Source organism: Buceros rhinoceros, unplaced genomic scaffold, assembly GCF_000710305.1.
Source record: "Buceros rhinoceros silvestris isolate BGI_N320 unplaced genomic scaffold, ASM71030v1 scaffold15962, whole genome shotgun sequence".
NCBI lineage: Eukaryota > Metazoa > Chordata > Aves > Bucerotiformes > Bucerotidae > Buceros > Buceros rhinoceros.
The window spans coordinates 10,531-30,726 of record NW_010398452.1 but is presented as its reverse complement, the minus strand read 5'-3'; the positions used below and the strand labels follow the sequence as shown (position 1 = coordinate 30,726).

Sequence of the window (20,196 nt, the reverse complement as noted above, 5' to 3'; positions counted from 1 at the left end):
CCTCCCGCGCCCACCCTCCCCAGCCTGCTCCTAGCAGCACGTACCAGCCCAGGCAGGCAGCACAGCCGCACGCCCACAGCCAGCCCCGCACTGAGCCAGGTTAATGCTGCTCAGCTGCAAAAGATTACGCAAAGGGTTGCTGCGAACTGGTTCGCATCTGCCACTCAACTTGCTACCACGCAAGGCTCGGCTTCCCCCTCTCCCTCTGCCGACCAGAACTACAAGGAAGGGAAAAGCTTAGGGAAATATTCTAAAACAAAATTGAGAAGATGAAGGAAAAGCCCACCCTCCTTATTTCATTCAGTGGCCTAGTGAATACTACACTAAATTTTGCCCTTAATTTTTTTTTCACTATGTCTCCAAATATTAGGTATATATTTAACATGATTAGGTATCGAGGCATATTATTTAAACTCTAAATAAAAACATGTAGTCTCCCTGCAAGTTTTGTATTAGCAAAAATGTATATTAAGTACCTCTCTGGATTATAACAGATGACTTGTAATCACAGGCAAATTAAATACTTATAAAACTGAAGTTTTGGGGGAATTTAGAGGATGAAAAATATGTATCTGTGGCTAACAGCAGTGACCTCTAATGGGCACATGTAGAAACTAGGTGCAGTAACCAAGAGGAAGACAGCACTCTGGCCTGCAGGCATCTGCAACGCCAGGAGCTGGATCCAGGAAACTCACGGACCGAGTTTTCCTCATGTCATGTCTGTGCAGAAACAGATTTTTCAATAGGCACAAAGAGCTCTAATAAACTGTACAGGTAGAGGGCTTAAACTTTATACAAAGCCTGTGAGATGAGAAAGGTAAAGGAGGAAAATCAGTGACAGAACTCCAGCTGTGCCTCACAGGAGAGGGAGAACGGAAAGGTAGATGTGCTATACTGCTAACTGGGTAGAGACCACATGGATTTAAGATAAAGGTACACTGCATCGAATAAAAATCCCCAAAAGATAAATTACTTTGGTTGTCTGGACCTCTCACTAATAAGTAAAAAAACCTACAAGCTATACTTCAGTTCATCATTATACTTCTGACATTCGTATTTGACTGTATATATCACCAATAGTAACTACACATTTTTTTCCATTTTCTTAAATATTTTTTAATCAAGTAATTCTAAAGTATTCATACTGTATCCCCCTAAGAAAAGAGGCTGTTCTCCCTAATAGAGAGGATCAAGCAGAGCTGAGGGCACACACGTGCTTTTACATTTCTTCAGGAAAAAAAACTATGAAAGCAGAAAGAACGAAGAGGACTACGTATCTATCCAAATATTTTCTTTTGTAGCTTATATTAAGAGTTCCAAATCTCTTTAGAGTTCCAAATTTCTCTTTACCGAACATGTTTTGTTCCTAGCTTCTCATGGATAAAAACGTGGGTCAATTAGATTTTCAACCCTCCTTAATGAGACCGTTCAGAAGAAATGGATGAGGAAGTTGACAAATTACGCTCCAGTCATGCCTGATAAAGAAGCAGTGTCCCAAATCCCACAAGGGACACCCTAAATGAACTTTCTTGTGGACGGTATTTTCCAATCAATGAAAGCACAAATCATAAAAGATAATACGGCTTCAAAAAGAGATGAAGAACTCAACTCATGGGTCAACATAATCAGTTTAAGCAAAGGCACAACTGAGGTAAAAACTCTTTCCTACTCAAACGCAATAGGGGAATTTCTATATGCCTGACACGCTTCTAATTCTAAAGCCAAGAAATATAAGCACAATAACAGCTTTTCAGACTTACCCAATACTGAAAATTTCTTTAAAGTCTTTTGGTTCAAAGCAATCATTATTTTTTGCTAATACTATTTTGAAAAGTACTCCTTAGCGAGGGGGATTGCTCTATTTATAAATAATAAGACCGCTAAATAACATCAGGCTTAGAATTCGTTCCCTCTGGAAGCAAACTTACAACACAATAACCTGGTTTGAGAACCAATGTAAAAGGCTGCAATTAAAAAAAGTGTTTGAGCAATTTCCAGAAGTATTCAGCATTGAACTAACTGTTCTCAGAGATGTCTAAGGAATTCTGTCATTAATTACAACAAGGGGCCAAAAAAAAGTCAACTATGACAGTTTGAAAAGCCTCATTCATTTATTCTAGCTCATGGAAAATTTTAATCTGTCATCAGATTGTTTACCACATTACAAGAAACGTTCTTAATTAACGCCACTCTGTTTCCCACACACGCACAACGAGGTTTCCGTTAACATCAACTGTTCTGGTAGATTCAAAATTGTTTAAAAACATTAGCGTGACCCGTACAAATCATTCCGAAAGCACACAAAAATTTCTTCTTCAACCTGTCTCAAGAAAAGGAGTCTAACCTATTGGTCAGTTTAGGGAAAAAATTCCCACTTCCAAATCATGAAGGAATATGATGGTGTGTGAAGGAATATTTTGCAATTTTAGGATTTATAAAACAAAATTTCAGTAAAACCAAAAGAAAAAACAGAGCTCAGATTAAATTAGTATTTACAAACATGAAAACAGTAACAGAGCTCTGCTTATGTTTGCCTCTACCCTGTTGTTCTGGTAACAGAAGCGACACAGAAGCACACACAGCCTGTGGTCCTAACTCATCCCTTAGCTGCGGCAGCGGCTGTCTGCGCAGGCTGCTATTTCTACAAGTCTCAGCATACACTCACTCACAGGATTTTGCAGGATTTCTCAGGTTATTCAGGTGGCTATTTTGAGAGTACTCAGGTGAAGTCAGATAAACAATTAAAACCCCGAGTTTTCTTCAGTTTCATAAGATCCACATAAAGTAAACTGTATCATATATTTAAAATAAGGTATATGGCTACAGCAACATAAAATAATGTTTCCCAAACTTTCTGACTCAATGGACCGTTGCCGATTCTCAAAATTTCTTATGTGAATTACCACTATTCAGCAAAGCCTCAGCTGAAAACACTTTTTGTTAAGATTCCATAGATGAGTCCTGTAGGTACTATGAAAATATAAGGAAGCTGACAAGAACAAGATTGCTAACCTTCCAATGACATTTATTGCTTCTTTCCATCTGTTTTACATTTACTTGTTTTTAACTTTGCAGTCAGTAGTCACAAACAGCCTGTCTAAACAGAAGTGTCCAGGGAACTGTTATTAATGGCTAATGAAGTCGTTTACCTTGGGGGGGGGAGGGGGGAGGCGGGGAGGAAGGCAGTTCTACTAATCTGTGACAGCTTTCCCCTTCCCTTCTTTGCCAGATTCTAACTTGTAGAAAGGTGAAACAAATCCTGAGCGCACTCAAAATTTATTGTTGGAAAATACACTCAGAGGAAACTACACCAATTAAAAGTCCCATCATTTTCTTGTTCCGTTAATTTGTTTTGTAAATTCCAACGGTTAAACAGAAAGGAACGGTGCCTTTTCCAGCAGCCGTTTCCGCATTCCCAATAGCTGCCAGATGAGAAATGTTCTCTTCCTTAATTATATGACTGCATAACACATCCATTTGAAAGTCTTTCTGTGGTAAATAAGATCCTTTTTAGGGCAAAGTCAGACATACGAAGTAGCTCTCTGTCAAAAACCTCAAACAAAACTGTGGGTTTATAGGCTCGTCATAAAAATTACGAGGGCAAATGATTCACTGTAGAGACATTTTTTTTAATGGTTTCATGAGAATAAAGTAGGAATGCCCATAAATAGCCTCAAGAGGAAAAGAGTTATTCCAATTATTTCAGTTAATTGCAATACGCAATTCAATGGCAAAGCAGTCTATGCCAATAGGTATTTTTCTATTTATCCACTTGTTCAGCAATGGTTATGGTTTAAAACTTCAACAGAGTGAAAACAGATGAAGCAATGAAGACATCCACATTAGCAAAAGACAGCTTCCAGCTCACTACAGAAAGCCTGATTTGAGTCTGTTAAGAGTTCAGTTAACCCTCCCTTGCCAGCTGAATACACCCTGGACAGAGGCAGTGTAACTACAGCTGCCCCTGTGACACGAGTGTCCCAATCCCAGCAGCAGCATGTCGCAGCAGCCAGATCTGGGTCTTGGGCTGTCTTTCTGACAGGCATCGGGAAGGCTTCGCTCGCATGTAAGGAGAATTCAGGAATCAGTGGGATTCAGCCTGAGGGGGGTTCATGGACTAGTGTGTCTGCAGAGAACAACTAAGAGCCCAGCCAGTTAGTAGTCGTCTTCAGTTGTCTGTCTTTAAACAGACTTAAAATCAGACTTAAAATCACGAGCTGAATTCAGTTTCTCTACTGTACTGTTTATACACAAAAGGTTGTTCTGACTGTGAATTCTGTGCCTGTGGCAATGCTCACAGGAAACAAACTCCTTAATGCGTATCCCATTTTGGACTTAAAAGTTCTGGCACTTAACGAACACCATGTTTTTCAACCAACTTTTTTTTTTTTTAAATAAAACTTGCTGCCAAATTTATTACCAAAAATAGCACTATCATAATCTCCACAAACGTCACCAGATTCTATCTTCTAACACAGGAAGTCACTGAATATACTTGTCATTAATTGCTGACATTAGAGCAAAACCCAAATGGAACATGCTCAGTATCTCCAACGCTTCTTTTTAAACTGCTTTGCTGAACTGATGCCCGTTAGAAAATATCAAACTCAATTTTAGTTTTGCTTTTTAGAACCGTAGGTAATGCCTGCAATTTTTTTAAGTTCATCTATCATAAAATTAGAGAAGTGTAAACAATCAAAGCAAAAAGCCCTTTTACAGCCTCCTAAATGTCCTGTCATTTCCTGTCACCTTCACCATCAAGAACTTGCGATCCCAACATAAGCATCATTTTACAGATCTTATAAAAAGCCTCACTGTACATGAAGCATAAAATTAATTTTCAGTATGCTAAACGTAACAATATCCCACAAAAAATTTCGGTTCATAAACATGGAAATATTAGCTTGCTAATCAATTGTAAGTACATGTCTTCAGAGCAATGAAGAGTAAAATACTTAGTTTTATAGCTATGAAGCTCAAAATTAAGGCTCAGCAATAATTCTAAATACAGTTAAAACAGGAAATCCAAATCTCGATTGTGTTAACCAAAAAAAAGATTTGAAAGCTTGTTTTTAAGCCATCGAGTGCAAACTGACAGAAGCATTTCTGACAGTGACGGAAACTATAGGAGTAAGACTTGGCAATGTTTAAAACATGTCAGTGATGGAAGAATCCCTCCTCCCCACAGCTATTGCCCCTAACCCCTCCTCACAGCTATTGCCCCTACCTTAAGTGTATGCTGAAGCTATTTCTCAACTCTACTTGAAGTTGTAACACAAATTGCTAGAGCAGTGTTGGTGACAGCAGATATGAGCTTTGGGTGCAAGTTACTCCTATGCTAACACTCAGAAGCGTCCTTTTATATCACATCACCCAAATGAATCACTACTGATACCGCAACGCAACTCTTCCGTACCACCACGGTTACATTTGAATTTCAGCAGACTACTTCAATGCTTCAATTTGATAAAAACCAGGTAGACAAAAAGATATATCACAGACTACGCATCTAATGTTACAAAAATAAAGAAGTTTACCTTTTAGTAGAGCTACTTTAGCAATAGGTTCGTTTAGATCTTGGTCATCCATTTGAGCATCTAAAAAATAACCGAAACAACAAAACCCACACCTCTCAGGGAGCAGACAGACGGCAGGCAGTTTTCATATACACGTTCTTTAAGTGAAGAGAAGCTCTTCTGTTCTCCTCATTTTTACAATAGTTAATTATGAGGTCGCAAAATAGACAATACTGCTCTAAGCTTCTATCTGGCTCTGCATAATACATATCATCTCTGCTCTTCTAGAAAATGCTTGTGATTAAGTGATTTAATTCAAATTAATTAGATGTTACAGAAACCTCAGATAAATGCTTACCTGTAGTGTCGTCACTGCTTTTTTCTTTGCTTGGGCTAAGAGTGTCCGACAAATCAGATTCTTTGACTCTTGCTTGATTCTCTGTAAGAGGAAAGGAAAATCAACCACAATCAGTAAATGCTTTGTTCAGTCTCTTCATCATAATTTCTTCTATTCATCTATTTAACTACTGCTAGATGTCCACAGAAAACAATTGAAGAAACACTTAAAAACCTGGTGGTTGCTTCTTTCTGTGTGATTCTGAACCAAAATGGATTCAGCATGACTGAAGTCATTAATCTAGCCTAGCATCTAACAGGGGGTGCAACTGCCTGATGCTCAGCTCGAACTTTTGTTAAAGCTGTATTCCTGCCAGCTGGAACCCTGTGCAAAAGCTGATTCAACCAGGGAACAAATAAGAAAAGAAAACTAGAACAATGCAGATACTGTAACAAGTCAGAAAGAAACCCCTGTTACGAATAAAACTGTGCTTCAGTATTTTGGACAAATAAAATAACAGCAACAAGTCTTGTATATACTGTGCTATTAAAAAGACGTGTGGTATGAACCTGGAAAGAATCACAGCAATTCAAATTAATACACTAATTTCTAGAGAGAATTTTTAGTTCCAATTTTAAGGGAAGGCAGTCTTTGTCCTTTCCACCAAAAAATACCCTCATGAAGTACCTGTTCACACACAATTCACCACATTACATGCAGTTTACTGAAGCCACACAGTTGTTTGTTTTGTTTGCCAGTTCTGGATTTTTAATGGAGACCAAACATTTTTAAAAGGTATGGGGACTTAATTATACTAGTGCATCCTTTTCCCACACAGAACTATGACTCAGAGTCTAATTACTTTATGAGACTGTATTTTTTTTTTAATAACTATTCCAGTTTAATTCTGATGGGTCCATTAAAGAACAGCACCCCATCTCTGCTGCAGGCAAATCCAATAAGTCTGTCAGCAAGGAACCATGTCACCAACAGGCAGGTGAAATTACATATACTGAAGTCTCTCTTGGCTGATTACGGAGAGCCTTGGTTTGACAGCATCACTGTCCACCCACAGATTAACAGAGGTTTCATCAGAGTGTCAAGTTCCAGGCAGATATATATAGATACATATATAGAGAGATAAAAATACATTAAAATATATATAAATGTAAATATATAAAGGCATCATTACAGCATTCCCAGTACACAGACTTTATAGCTCTACCATACATGCAGAAAAGCACAGCAAATATAATTTTTTCACATACAGATATGAAAAAGTACCAGGACACAGGAAAAAAGATGCACAGCAATAAATCAAGTGTATTATACCAACAGGGTTAGTTAGCACATGAAAACGTTACAAAGGAGTAATGAGAAAGCTTGTGTGCGCTGTTTTTTTCAAATAACAAAAGCGAAAACCCACAAACCAAAGTAGTTAAGCGGAAACTGAAGACAACCTGTGTACCTACTGGGGGAAATGAGCACAGATGACAAAACCCTGACAGGTTAATTACAAATAAAAAAATAAAATAGAAGTTTTCTTCATCTAAGAAGAAGAGTTTTTTATTTCTCCATGCCAGAGTAACATCCACTTGTAGATGAAACAGAAGGCGGCAAGTACAAAGAAAGCAGCTGATCAAGAGCCAGTCCCTTTCTATCCTGCTGTAACCGAACTCACTGGGGAGGAAGAAGGGGAACGCACCCGAACACTTAAAGGAGCACATCAGGGGTTCGGACCTGGCAGCTATTCCAAACACATCTCTCGTCACTTCAGCAGCATTCAAAGCTCGTAATGACTGGAGTAGTTAAAAACTTGATGTTTGTGGGTGGTTCTTTGCTAAAGCAAAAGGGGTACTTCCCTATTTTTAGGAATACAGTTTTTAACTAAAGATTTTATGATACAAAGCATTTCACAAGTATCATTCCGAATCAAGCTCACAAGACTGCCATTAAAACTGTAACAATTAATTTTAACCAAATTAATTTTTAACAAAGTAATATGTTCTGTTTAAAGTATTAAGAAAAGTATATCCTAAAAGCCTCACCCATGTCGTTCGTATTAGCGGCCAATCCAGAAGTGCTCAGCTGAGCAGTATCTGTATCCAACTACCTTTACCATATCTGGTCATACATGGAAACGCAGCTTTCTTGCTCTGTGTGGAACGGGAGGAACAGTGCAAGTTCCAACCGCTGAATTAATTCTCTGTCCTCCCACCTCTCTCTCATACTCCCCTCCCACCCACCTTCAGCTATACCAGCTTCTTCCTTCCTCCTCCCCTCCTCCCCCTGAGACAAGGAACAAGATTAGGCACCAGAAGAAAAATGCACCAGTGTCTACATGTGAAACATCAGAAGTCAAAAAGAGAAATGATTCAGAAACTTGCTTCCTATTCTGGAACCAGGGTCATAAGCACTAAACTCTTTCCTGTGCTATATTACTTCACAGCACTTGTCCCTAATTCCCATAATAAAACTGATCTGAATAAATATAGCCAAAATGATGAAGTATATTAAAATGTGGTGACATCATGCTTACTTGATGAGCTAGAATATACTAACAAACACTAAAAATAGTTCACTGCTTTGCAAGTTAACTGGCATGCATCACGTTACAGTTATTGTATGCGTTCTTTTGCCAAATACGGCATGTTGTCCATAGCTTCCTGACATCCAGAAACAAATTAAAGGTGCTATTTCAAACATTAAGGTGGGAGAAGATAAATTGAAAAGTCCCTAAAATACCAGAACTTTTCACAGACTAACATTTATTCAATAGGGTAACACTCTGCAGACGGACGGAGAGTAAAGCAATGAGCTAGCATGTCTAGACACTAACGAAAATCACAAAATAGGAGTCAGCCTACAAGTCCAAACAATCTTACATGGTCAGACATAGGAAATTCTGATCCACACACTTTGTAGCATCCCTGATTTTGGCACTGCAAGATAAGGATGACTGTTCCTTGACAAGATAAAATCTTTTCTAATTAGCTCCTTGTATTTTAATTGTTTTAGACAGAAAAGGAAGATAGATGCACAGATATATTTTACTCGGAAAAGACACATTTAGAAGGTCAACAGTTGTTTTAAAGTTAGGAGGGTGTAAGTTAGAGAAAAGTAAAATTAAAATTCATTTTTATTTCAAACTTAAAACAAGACCAAACATTATTTCTATTTAGTCCCATAATAAAAAAACCCACAACTGTTTGAAATTTATGCAGACTCTAAAGATTTAAATCAATATACAACAACTATTACTTTTTTTTTTTTTTCAAATGCACGTTCAGGTAAGAACTCAAAACTGAGATTAGCATTTCACATACTCAGTCTTCAAAAATTGTTTCCTTTAAATCTTTTTGCCCGCCAATAGAACTTGGAGTGGAGTTCAGTAAAGAATACACCTCTCCTTGATTCAATCTTTTCTGAAGTGAGTATTCAACAAAACTCCAACTGCTAGCTTAAGACAGAACATGCACTGAAGTGACAGAAAAAACATGCTTCAAAAACAGTTAAATAATCCAGAAGTCTAACCTTTCAAAAGCTTTGTTTCTTCCACTTTGGTTAGATGTCCTTCATCTATGATCTTGTCTGCCAAACAAAATAAGTGTTACTTTCCAAGCTTAAATTAAGCAAGCTTTTCCCTGCACACATCTACGTAGAGTACATTCCATGACCAAATTACAAGCTGATAATATTACTTCCTACTCAGGCTTGAACAAAAACTTTATTCTGGCATGGAATAATGAAACAAAGCACACAGGCCTACTGGAACTTTGTGATAAAGTGCTTAATTATTTCTTCTGCAATTTATTAGCTTACATTATTAATGCTTCAGTTCACTAATGAGACGTTAGGAAAATTAATTATTAACCCTTTTTAAAACAATCTAACTAGGAGCAGTAAATAATGAATACATTTCTCAAGTTACAGTTATCAAGACAGGAATTCTAAGAGCTAGTTGCCCGAAATAGACACCCACCCAAGACAGCAGAAATCTAGAAATACACCACAGTAAACCAGCAATTGAGAATCCACCTCCACATCATAACTGCTTTAGCAGTGCCTATGAAACGTACATAGAAATAGCCTTTCTTAGCTTAAAACTTTCAGAGAGCTGCACAAACTTCCAAAAAAAATTTGTGCGTGCATCACATTCAGGTTCACAAAAATTGTCTTTATGAACAGCATTGACAGGGAATTCTATCCATGTATGTCACTTCATAAAAACCTAAACCACAGAATGTGCCATTAGATTTCTAACTTCATCCTATCTCCCGCTAGGACACGGACGCGAAGAATAAGACCAAGGGAACAACAAGCTTGGATTAATCAAAGACACTAAAAGAACTCCTGAACCATTAACTAATTTCTTTTTTGGAGAAGATGTCATCATTTCAAATTCCTGAAGAACCAGTTAGTGATGCCAACTTGCAACATTATTGAGAGTCGTACATCTCACAGATCACATCATCAACTTCTGCGCAGAAGATCTTGCAATTTAGATCATGTTGAAAGCTGTTAACACCCACTGAAACCTGAGGCTTGAAGCTGCCTCTGCCTCCTCTCTCTGCTCTTCCTGCTGGGTCCCTAACAATCAGAGAACTGAGTTTGCTGGTTACCCCATGTGCTACTGACAGTACTGAGATGCAGAGAAGACTGGATGAATAGCACATACAAGAGAGATTAAGGAAGCTGGATGACAGTAAACCCTTTTCATTTTTCATTTTTAAAAAGTGAGCTTTAGTCAGCATTTCCAGCTTCAAGCAGCTCTGAAGATGAAGTCATCTCTGTATTCCTCCAAGATCATATTGCTGTTATCATGACAATCTAAAGACAGAAGCCAAGATATGCAAGGAGACAAGTTTTCAGACAAAAAAACACCCCTGAGGTCTGAAGAAGGATTTGCATGGCCAAAAGCTTGTCCTGTCCCCCTTTCCCCCGCAACAGCAAGACAACCCAGTCTAAGAGAGGTATTTCCTCCATCTACTTTCATCAGCAAATATGGTCACGCATTCCTTCAACATTTTACAAATACTGCTTCAGAAATACTCTGAACAGCACCCTGCATTTTCAGGATTGGCTTCAGGTCTCAAGCAACTGTAGGAGGTCATTCATCAAAGTTCAGAACAGTCTCGAGTTCATCAGAGCTGGAAAAGTCACTGTGCCTTAACCGAGGAAGGCCCCATGGAGGGAATCAAGTTACTGCAGCCACAAGTGAAGAGTTACTGAGTGATATCATGAGCAATCTTCTATTTAAAAATAAAAAAAACCTTAACAAAAGTCTTCATGAGATTATTCCAGGACTCAGCTAAGGCTGGAAGGGGCGTGGGGAGGAAGCCAACAAGAAAGCAGCCAAGGAATTCTGCCCATATGTCTGAAAAAACTAACTGAATGCAAAACCCATATACTCAGAGTAGCTATCGACCGCTTGATCTGAGGGGCTAACACCTCATCTACGCTACACTGCTAGCTTAAAGTAGGTGTCTCTAATCAGTTTACAGGGTAAAACTTAGCATTATGAGTTGATGGATCTTGGAGTTTTCGCAATTCAGTAACTGTTAAAACCAGAATAACTATAGTACAAAACAAAGAAACTAGTCTTCTTGACCCGGATGGTTTTCCAGACTGAAACCTTTAAAGCAGTTCTTCACACTTCTATGAAATCTCAATTCCTATGACTAAAATATCTGCAGACATTTTTTTTTCCCTTTTCCATGGTGGCTTGCTTTGTACAGAAGTTTTCTTGATGCTATTTCTTCAGCAAAGAACTTCAGCAGGAATACACAAGTCCCCTTGCCCAGAATGACCCGAGGCTGGTGCAGCCAGTATTTTTCACTCAGGGCCTGCCACCCCTGCTACCTTCCAAAACAAGCCAGCATTCTCTGTGAAGAACTGCTACCATTAGAATATTTCAAAGCCAACAAAAAATAGTTTATTTTGGCATGCCTGGGTATATTGAGATAAGAAACAGAAAAGTGGGGGTTGATGTCATAGAACCCTGTGGAATCTTATTGACACTTTAGTGACACTAGTCGCTAAACCTGGCAGAATCCAGCCAACATTCCAAGTAAAAGCAGACATACGTGTATCTTTAAAATTTCCCTTTTCCAGATCTCTGAACAACTATTTCAGGAAACATCATAAACTTTTAAATTTCACTTTTTTTTAAATCAATCCACATTTTCCCTGAACCAAGACGGGCATTTTTGGCTATCAAAATTCAAATTTGGATGAGGATCCTAGCTTTAATTTGTGGCACAAATACTTTTTACCTTTCATGCTATCCAGTCACTACTTAACAGAAAGCAAAGGGTTACTGATAATTATAAATACTAACAATTTCTACTGAAACAATCTGCTTGGAAGATAAGCCCTCCATCCACCGTTCAGTTTGCCGATGTTTCTTTTGGCTGACGAATGCAGTTCAAAGGCAGCTTTCACTTCGGTTTTCAGGCATTTCCTGTATTTTCTAGTTCAGAATGCCCTGTTCGATTCAGGTTGCCTGTCACTATCTGTAGTACTTTTGTAATGTTAACAGATCTTAACTATGATTACTAGAGTAACATGTCCCGAATAAATTTATGGTTTTAAATCAAATTAGTCTTTGATGGAGGCCAGTTTTGAAGACCAATGAAAGAAAACCTAACCCTGAATAGTCAAACGTCAAACTAGCTGAAAAAAGTGGTAATAAGCAGCTTTAACTTGACTCGCCACCCGCAGATAATAAATTCGTGCAAAAGTTGAAAACAGCCATTCAATCAATCCAAAAGCTAGTCAACTTTAGATAGATAAGTTTTTAAAAATCAAAAGCTTCATTAAAAACAAAAAAAACCCTGACTTGCATTTAAAATCATAAATGCAAAAATCACAAAATGAGGAAAAAATAAGAACACAAACAAACTAAAATGAGACTGGAGTGAAAGACAGGAAGCTAGCAGGGCACCAAATCTCTCTTTCATCTATACCTCATCATCATTTTTTTAAGAACTCATGTCATGCATTAATCAAGAAGCAGCGACTTAACTTTCGCTGCTGATATCACTGGTTTTCACCAGTGGTTACTAAAAAAAAAGTTATTAAATGAGCAACAAGTAAACCGGATGTAATGATCAGAAAGTATCAGACCTCCAGATCGTTCAGTGCAAGACTGCATAATATTCTACAGATGTTGTAGATCAAGACAGGTTACTGGACAACACAGTGAGCCACATTCTGCTTAAAAAATGAAAATAAACTAAAAATATCTTTAAAAATCTACAGGAGCCGGATTTTACAAACAATGCTACCAAGTTAACTATGCAAGCAGCACTGCAACTCAGATTTTAGTGTCCTGTTTCTCTCCCGCCAAAATATTCTAGCTTTGTAGTATCAGTATCTAGTACCTTGAGAGATCTTGATTGCTCCTAACTGATAAGCACTTTCAACTGCCTTATACCTCTGTAGCAACTTCTTGTATTGAATACTAGATCATCTAATCACCTAATTTTCCTTCCTGTGGTATCTCACTCCATCCACTCCCTTGACTTAGGCTGTTTTTCCCTTTTCCTCTGCCTGTGCTTTTCTAATTTCGGAGCTTCTTCACTGGAGACATGCACTTTCCCTGCTGTAGCAGCCAAGCCAGAACCATCTTTTCTGGACGAACTTGGTTGTCTCAATTTTCCTTTCTTTATATTTCTCTCATGGTTTGCAGATCCTGTAGTTTTAATTCCTCTGCTTCTATTACAAAAGAGCAAGCCCTACATAATGCAACTTCAATGAATGACTCCTGTTTCTGGGATTTTTATTGCTCCTCTCCCAACACATAAACCACCAGGAAAAAAGGGCATAGTATCATACGATGAGCGATACAGTCTCTCAACATTGCCAGTCTTCATGATATGGTACTACAGTATTTGCTGCACATCTTAAAACTCCAGTTCCTGGCAATCTCTGCAACTATAATTTTCTCCCCACTAGTTCCCAACCCTCACTGCAGTAGAGAGCGAAGAGCAGGAGGAGGACTGAAGGGTAGCACTTATATACAGAATGAAAATGACAGATCCTGCGGTTTGCAGGTTTTTAATATCATGATTTTGCGGGGCCTGACTAAACACATTTGAATTTGGGAAAGGCAGACTTTCAGTCCAGGAATAAATACACGAGCCGCTGACTTGCAGTCTTTTTTGTTCTTGATTAGATAGTAAAACTTGTACGGTCACAAAAAATGCACAGTTCCAAACCGTTGGAACTCGTATTCATTCTTTTTAAGAGGAGGCAATCAAGGCCTCACAGTGGCTTTACTCTAGCTTTCAATCTCTCAAGAGAGCGGAAGCATAAGGAAATTGATCTAAACTTTACTCTCTCACAACTATTTGAATTTCGTGTTAGAATCTTTGCTAGATAGTCACTTTTGCTTCTCATAGTGACAAAACTGGGCACAAATAGGTTGCAAAGGTGATACCAACATCAGTTTTCCTAGCACAGGTTAAGCTACCGTACAAAAAGTGGGAACGGGCAACCCATCTGTATCTGAACATCACTCAGCGTGCACTTCAACTTCACTGTAGACAAAAAGTACTGTTACTCATTTAACTTCAGTTCCTTTTTATGTACTGCATAAACAGGATTTACACAAGATCTTTGCAAAATTCTAAATTTTAGCATTTCAGCCTGACAGAAGACAGCTACCAGTCATTCACTTTTATCATAAACATTTTTCAAATAAAATTTAAGTTTTCTTCAGCAAACATTAGCAGTATCCTGTCATTCAATTCATAGCACTGCAATCCATATCACAAGGAGTAAAGCCAACAAGTCTGTTACATTCCTCACCGAAATTTAAAAGGGAAAAGAGTCCAAGGGGCACAATGTTAAAAGCGATACTGTCTTAGTTCTGCTTATAAATACCTCTGCTCAACTTGAGAGATTACATAAATTATGTACTTAAAGTTTAAAAAAAAATTCTTTATGCTAAAAAGGAATTTTTTGAGGTTTAACAGCACTTTTCTTCCCTTGTCCTAATGATATTTCTCTCTCGGCTGACAAAAAGGATTAGCATCCTGAGTTCTTCTTTAGATACACAGACTGTGCTGTTTCTGACTCTTTTTTGGCTTTGAAAAACACGGTGCTCATTCCAGAATAACACATCTTTCTAAAGATTCCACATTTATGTTCTATTTTCCTTAAAAGACTCTATTAGATTTCCACCAAAAAATTGAGGGTTTTCTTTTTCTTTTTTTTTTGTTCTTTGCGACAACTGACTTGAAGTAAGACCTTTATCGGATAAATTATAGATATGTGAAATGAAGAGAAGGCATCACTGGCTTCTCTGCATCCTGCTGCTGCCTGTGATGTTTGCTTACGCTGACAGTGTTAGGCTTTCAGCTTCTTAATCTGCAACAGGTGAAAAATTACACTCCATTTCAAACACTGTGTGGCAGCTTCCCCACTCTTTTCCCAGTTGGAGGCCAATAATGGACCAACCGCTAAGAAGAGACAATGTGACCACAGCTTTCCAAGAGCAGACAGACTTCCACCGCTACTACAGGCACCTGCTTAACATCACAATGCCACAATTTTATGAATAGAAAATCTCTGCTACTACAGAAATATTAAATAGCAGTGACAAATTCTGGATTTTATCCACCTTTTCTGGGTTTTCTGTTGTTTTTAAAGCAAATGTGATGAACACTCTTGTACTCACTCTGACATTCTATGAACTGATGAATAAAAGTGCAGTCCCCTCCACTCTTTGAAAGAAAGTGCTCTAGTAAAGAAAGAAACACTTAAGTTTACATCATCTTATAATTTTCAAATTGATGCAACAAAAATTTTGAAAAATATATTAACAATATTTGTAATCGTGTATTTACTGAGAACTTTTGAAAACTGAGTTAAAACACAAGCAGACAAGATGTAATTGAAATTGTCAGAGTGATATTAGAAAATAGATTAACTCTTTTGAAACCATCAGAAGTACTTTAACTGCATTTTCAAGCCCCTTACCTCAACAGAAGCTATTTAAAAAAAAACTTGAACAAAATTCAGCAAGAACCAACTATTAAAAGTCCAAACATTCTGCATTTGGCATTTGCTGTATTGCTCTGTCAGGTTAATTTCCATCGACAACTTCGTATTTTTGGCAAAAAGATTAATACACATAAGTGATACTTAAATCACAGTAAATTAAGAATACATAAGATGATACACTTCTGAAACATGCAGCTCCGTAGCACTGATGCCTCTAGTTCCTCCCATTTAATCCCTAATCAGACATGGATAGTTGCAAATACAAATTTCTTCAATCCAAGCACTGAAGAAATAAGAAGCATGTATTTAACCTATATTCTTCAGCATTTATTAGCTTTAAAAGGGCATTTAATGAGTTTTTCTTTAGTCTTCATGTTTATTCTTCACATCCCCCGCCCCCTTGAAAGTGTTGCTGAACATCTCCTTTACGTTTTAAACAAAGTTTCACTGTAGAGAAACAACAGAACAGGACAGTTCTATAGCAGAGATCCTAAAACTGGGCTCAATTCCCAAGTTTACTGAAGTCCTTCTCAAGTGACCTCGTGCAGCTTCCAATTCTATCAGAATTTTTCCTCTCTTTAGTAAAAAGGTGCTACCATTTCCTTTCTGAAGAACCTAAACAATCCTTTGATGTCAAGAGTCTAGCCATCTGAAAAGGCTGCTTTAGTACACAAACCAGCAACACCTCCCACACTAACAAAATTGATCAATCATTAGCTTCCAGTATCAGAAGCTTAGCTGTTAAGATCCAAGATGTAATACTAAGCTTTTTATTCCAAAGTTTCTCTAAAAAAATAATTTCTTTTCTAACCCACAAGGACAGGGCTTTTTCAAGACAGCACCATGGCTATAACATTTTCCATATCTGAACTTGTTTTTATCCTTTTTTACCTGACCCTCTAAGTGACTGTATACAAACTTCTCCTATCTTAATCAAAGAACATGGCTCATAAAACTGAAATAGGAAAGCCAGGTGTGATGCTGAGAAACCCAGCACTTACTGAAATGAGTCACTTAACGCAACCTTTATCCGTGGCTTGGTTTATAAGCAAGTTACTCTCTTCCACACCTGAATTTCGTACGTGCAATGTGAGAAGATGAATCTCTAACCATCGTCATGTTACTATGCTGTTACAAAGAGCCTCCAGAAAGACTAACACGAGTTGTCGGTTCCTCTACTCCAAGTACGGCTCTCACAGAAAAAGAGTAACGTGAAATCCTTATTCTTGCAGCAGCTAGGTAGTGTGTCTTTAAACATACCTTGAGGACTTGACCTGAAGTTTTGAAAGATAGAGACACAAAAGTAATCTAAAAAAGCACACTGATTTTACACAGTTTTACCATTTTCCTCTGACGGGGGAGATGGGGGGAAGGTACACGTACCTTTATACACAAACAGAAGAAACATTTTATTCCCTTACAGGCTATTTTGGCAAGGAAAAAGAAATTTTTGATTTCTGCCTTCAGCTGTGAAATTTTTTCTTTATACAAAATATCTACAATCTCCTTCAAAGCTAAATTTATTGAATCTACAGTAGAAACTTTGAATTCTTAGTTCTTCTAAAATAATGCAAGAGTACTCAGAAAAAACAAAAGCAAAACCCGAAGTAACTGCCTCCTGCTACCTTCAAGAGAACAAAATCTAAAATCTGGCAGAGAAAATTACTGCCCATCTGTCACTATGAGGGCCAGACAAAGGACAGGAAGATACAGAAAGGCACAGACTGTCATGAAGAGAACACAGGCCAGCCAGCTGTAAAATGCTCGAAAAAACGTGGATGGACCAGATACAGGAGAGAGGCAGAAGAATGTGGTACACAGACAGAAAAAAGGAAAATCTATGCTATAATATAGAATAATAAAATAGCATGGTAGGTGCATGAGAGAAAGAGATGATGGACTGTATAAATACACCAAAAGACAACTTGAATGAGCAGTTCTACGTTGTCTGTAACTCATAATGAGAAAGAAATTGGCAGACAGCTTCCTAAAATTCCCAGGTTTAAGCACTATTTCTCATAGGATGGAAAAAACTGTATTTTCATGCATCCATCCAGGTCACATTTTAACTCTTTTACAACCCAAAATAAGTCAAAAACAGATTGCTGCTTCAACTTTGACCAAAAAGTATCAGTGAAACTTGTTATAACCACAAAATAACGAATTAAATTTTTAAGTATTTCAGACAATTTTTTAACTCAGACCGATAAGAGGCAACAGTATTTAAATAACCAACAAGATGTTCCTATAAACAATTTTAAAAACAAAAGAAGTGGTTGTTAAACTAATCGTATTTCAAAACATCACAATTGATGTTATCAATTGTTTCTCTGTAAACCAATAGGTCTTGGCTCTGGAAGCTTGAAAGCTTTTACCGACTGTTTCAATGTAGCTATAGGCTACTTTTATTCACAGTATTATTAGTATTATTGCACGTTTTTCTCCTAGCCTCCAACAACATACCTTTCAAAGCCTTCCTACAGTTTATGTGATTAGAACGAAGAATCCCAATCCCTATGTAGCACTTCAGTTTTGCTTTGTAAAGAAGTTACCTTTTGTGGGGTAGAAGATTTAGAAAAAACTAAAGCAAATTAATTTCTTAAGCATTCTGTCAAGCATTAACAGGATTACCATCCTAAAACAACGCATCGGCAAGACGGATCGATCTATCTAAAAGCAAAGCACGGCAGTGCAGAGAACTGGGAGCAGATATTAAGTCTCCTCCTTGCTAATCTTAGCATGCATCACAGCTAAGTGCCTAAAACGCTAAGACATTAAAGTATAAATAGTACTTAGATTAAGGGGAGGTTTTTGTACATTTCCTGTCAGCGCTTAACAGATCTCTCACTCCAAATAAGAACTAGACATGAGACTACGCTATGATTACCTTCGTTTATTCTGCTATTGGTCTCCCTAGTTAAGAAGCTCTTCATTTAATGAAAAAATAAGGTTAAAAGGTAAGAATTAGATCACAGAATTATAAGGTTTTGTTTAAAAATTTTATACAGTAATCCTGTAAACTGGAAGATTAGTTTAAAAACCTCACGATTTCTCCATATAGGTGCCCCAGCCTTCCAACTAATAACACTAGTGTTGCTTAGCTTTCCCTGTCCAGCGAGAGACAGCAAATGCTGAAGAAAGCTACATCAAGGACAAATTTAAAAATAACATAAAATGACAGATATATCTTAGCCAATGGAACTATTTGGTGAATTCAGAATCACAACTGGAATAATCTTTGCTGTATGTGATATTGGGCACAGCAGACAATTTTATTCAAAAAAAAATCTTCAAGTGTACATTAAGACACATTAGTCTTTAAAAATAACCCAGTTAGACCAATCTGCACTCATTCCTGTTCTAAAGACGTTCCTGACTTTTAAGAAGTTAGCTTCCCCTACTTATATGTTTCATAAATACATGTTTTTCGTGTTATAGTAAAAAAAGTTTTGCTGACTTATTGTACCAAATTTACTAGGAAAATGGTGTGTGTCTGTGTTGAGAGGGAAAACAAAATTAAGAGGAAAAAAGTCAATCAGTTTTCCACTTTGTGTCGCAAGGGTGGCATCATTCCGTAGGCTCCTACTGATTCCAGTGAGAGCCCATCAAAACCAGGAAGAAAAAAAAAAACAAACCAAAAAGATGACTTCCAAGTTGGTTCATTACATCATACAGAAATTTCTAAAAACACCTGACTGAAAGATTAAGCAAAAAATGCTGATCAGAGGAGTGGATAGATTCAATTTCATTTTGAGAGAGAATATTATTCAAAGTAAAACTTTAGAGAACATTTTGAATTTGTTCAACTTCAAACATCAACCGTACAACAAAAGGTAGCCTTAAGATACACTACCTTTCTCTGTGCTCCCATTAATTTTAGGTATGAAGTCATCAACTTGTATGCCTAGGATTAAGAAAGGGTATTATTTCTGGAACCAAGCAATTTGGGTTTTGTTTCTGTATAAACACAGCACTGTGAAATGCATCTGGCTTTTCATACTACCTCCTAAGTATCTAATCTAATCAAACAAAACAGGCAAAATTTAAAGTGTTTTCCTGCACTAGAGATCATGTTCCTGTTTGCTCAAAAACACGTAGGAGGTCACTATCACCCACAGAATTAGTGCCTTTTATACACTTTATTTTTTTTAATCTTTTTACATGCATATGCGTACACGTCCTTTTGTATACACGTGTATATAAACCCCTCCAGCTCCTGGGGCAGCCGGGGCAGAGCCCTGGCAGGGAGCAGTGACCCCGCGGGGACACTCGCGGCAGCAGCGCCCTCTGCTGGCAGGCTGCGGCGGGGCCAGAGGCTTCTCGCCGCCCCCC

The 20,196-nt window shown here is 37.7% G+C and overlaps 1 protein-coding gene across 1 annotated transcript in view; it reads right to left on the bottom strand.

The window, feature by feature from the left end:
* SLMAP (sarcolemma associated protein) overlaps positions 1-20,196 on the bottom strand; it is a 43,037-nt gene that overhangs the window by 14,381 nt on the left and 8,460 nt on the right. The window contains exons 9-12 of the mRNA XM_010131113.1: positions 15,539-15,601; positions 9,388-9,444; positions 5,875-5,955; positions 5,538-5,597 (exon numbers count right to left, since the gene is read on the bottom strand). Of these exons, the coding sequence (XP_010129415.1) occupies positions 5,538-5,597; positions 5,875-5,955; positions 9,388-9,444; positions 15,539-15,601 (261 nt within the window). The remainder of the gene's footprint in view (positions 1-5,537; positions 5,598-5,874; positions 5,956-9,387; positions 9,445-15,538; positions 15,602-20,196) is intronic.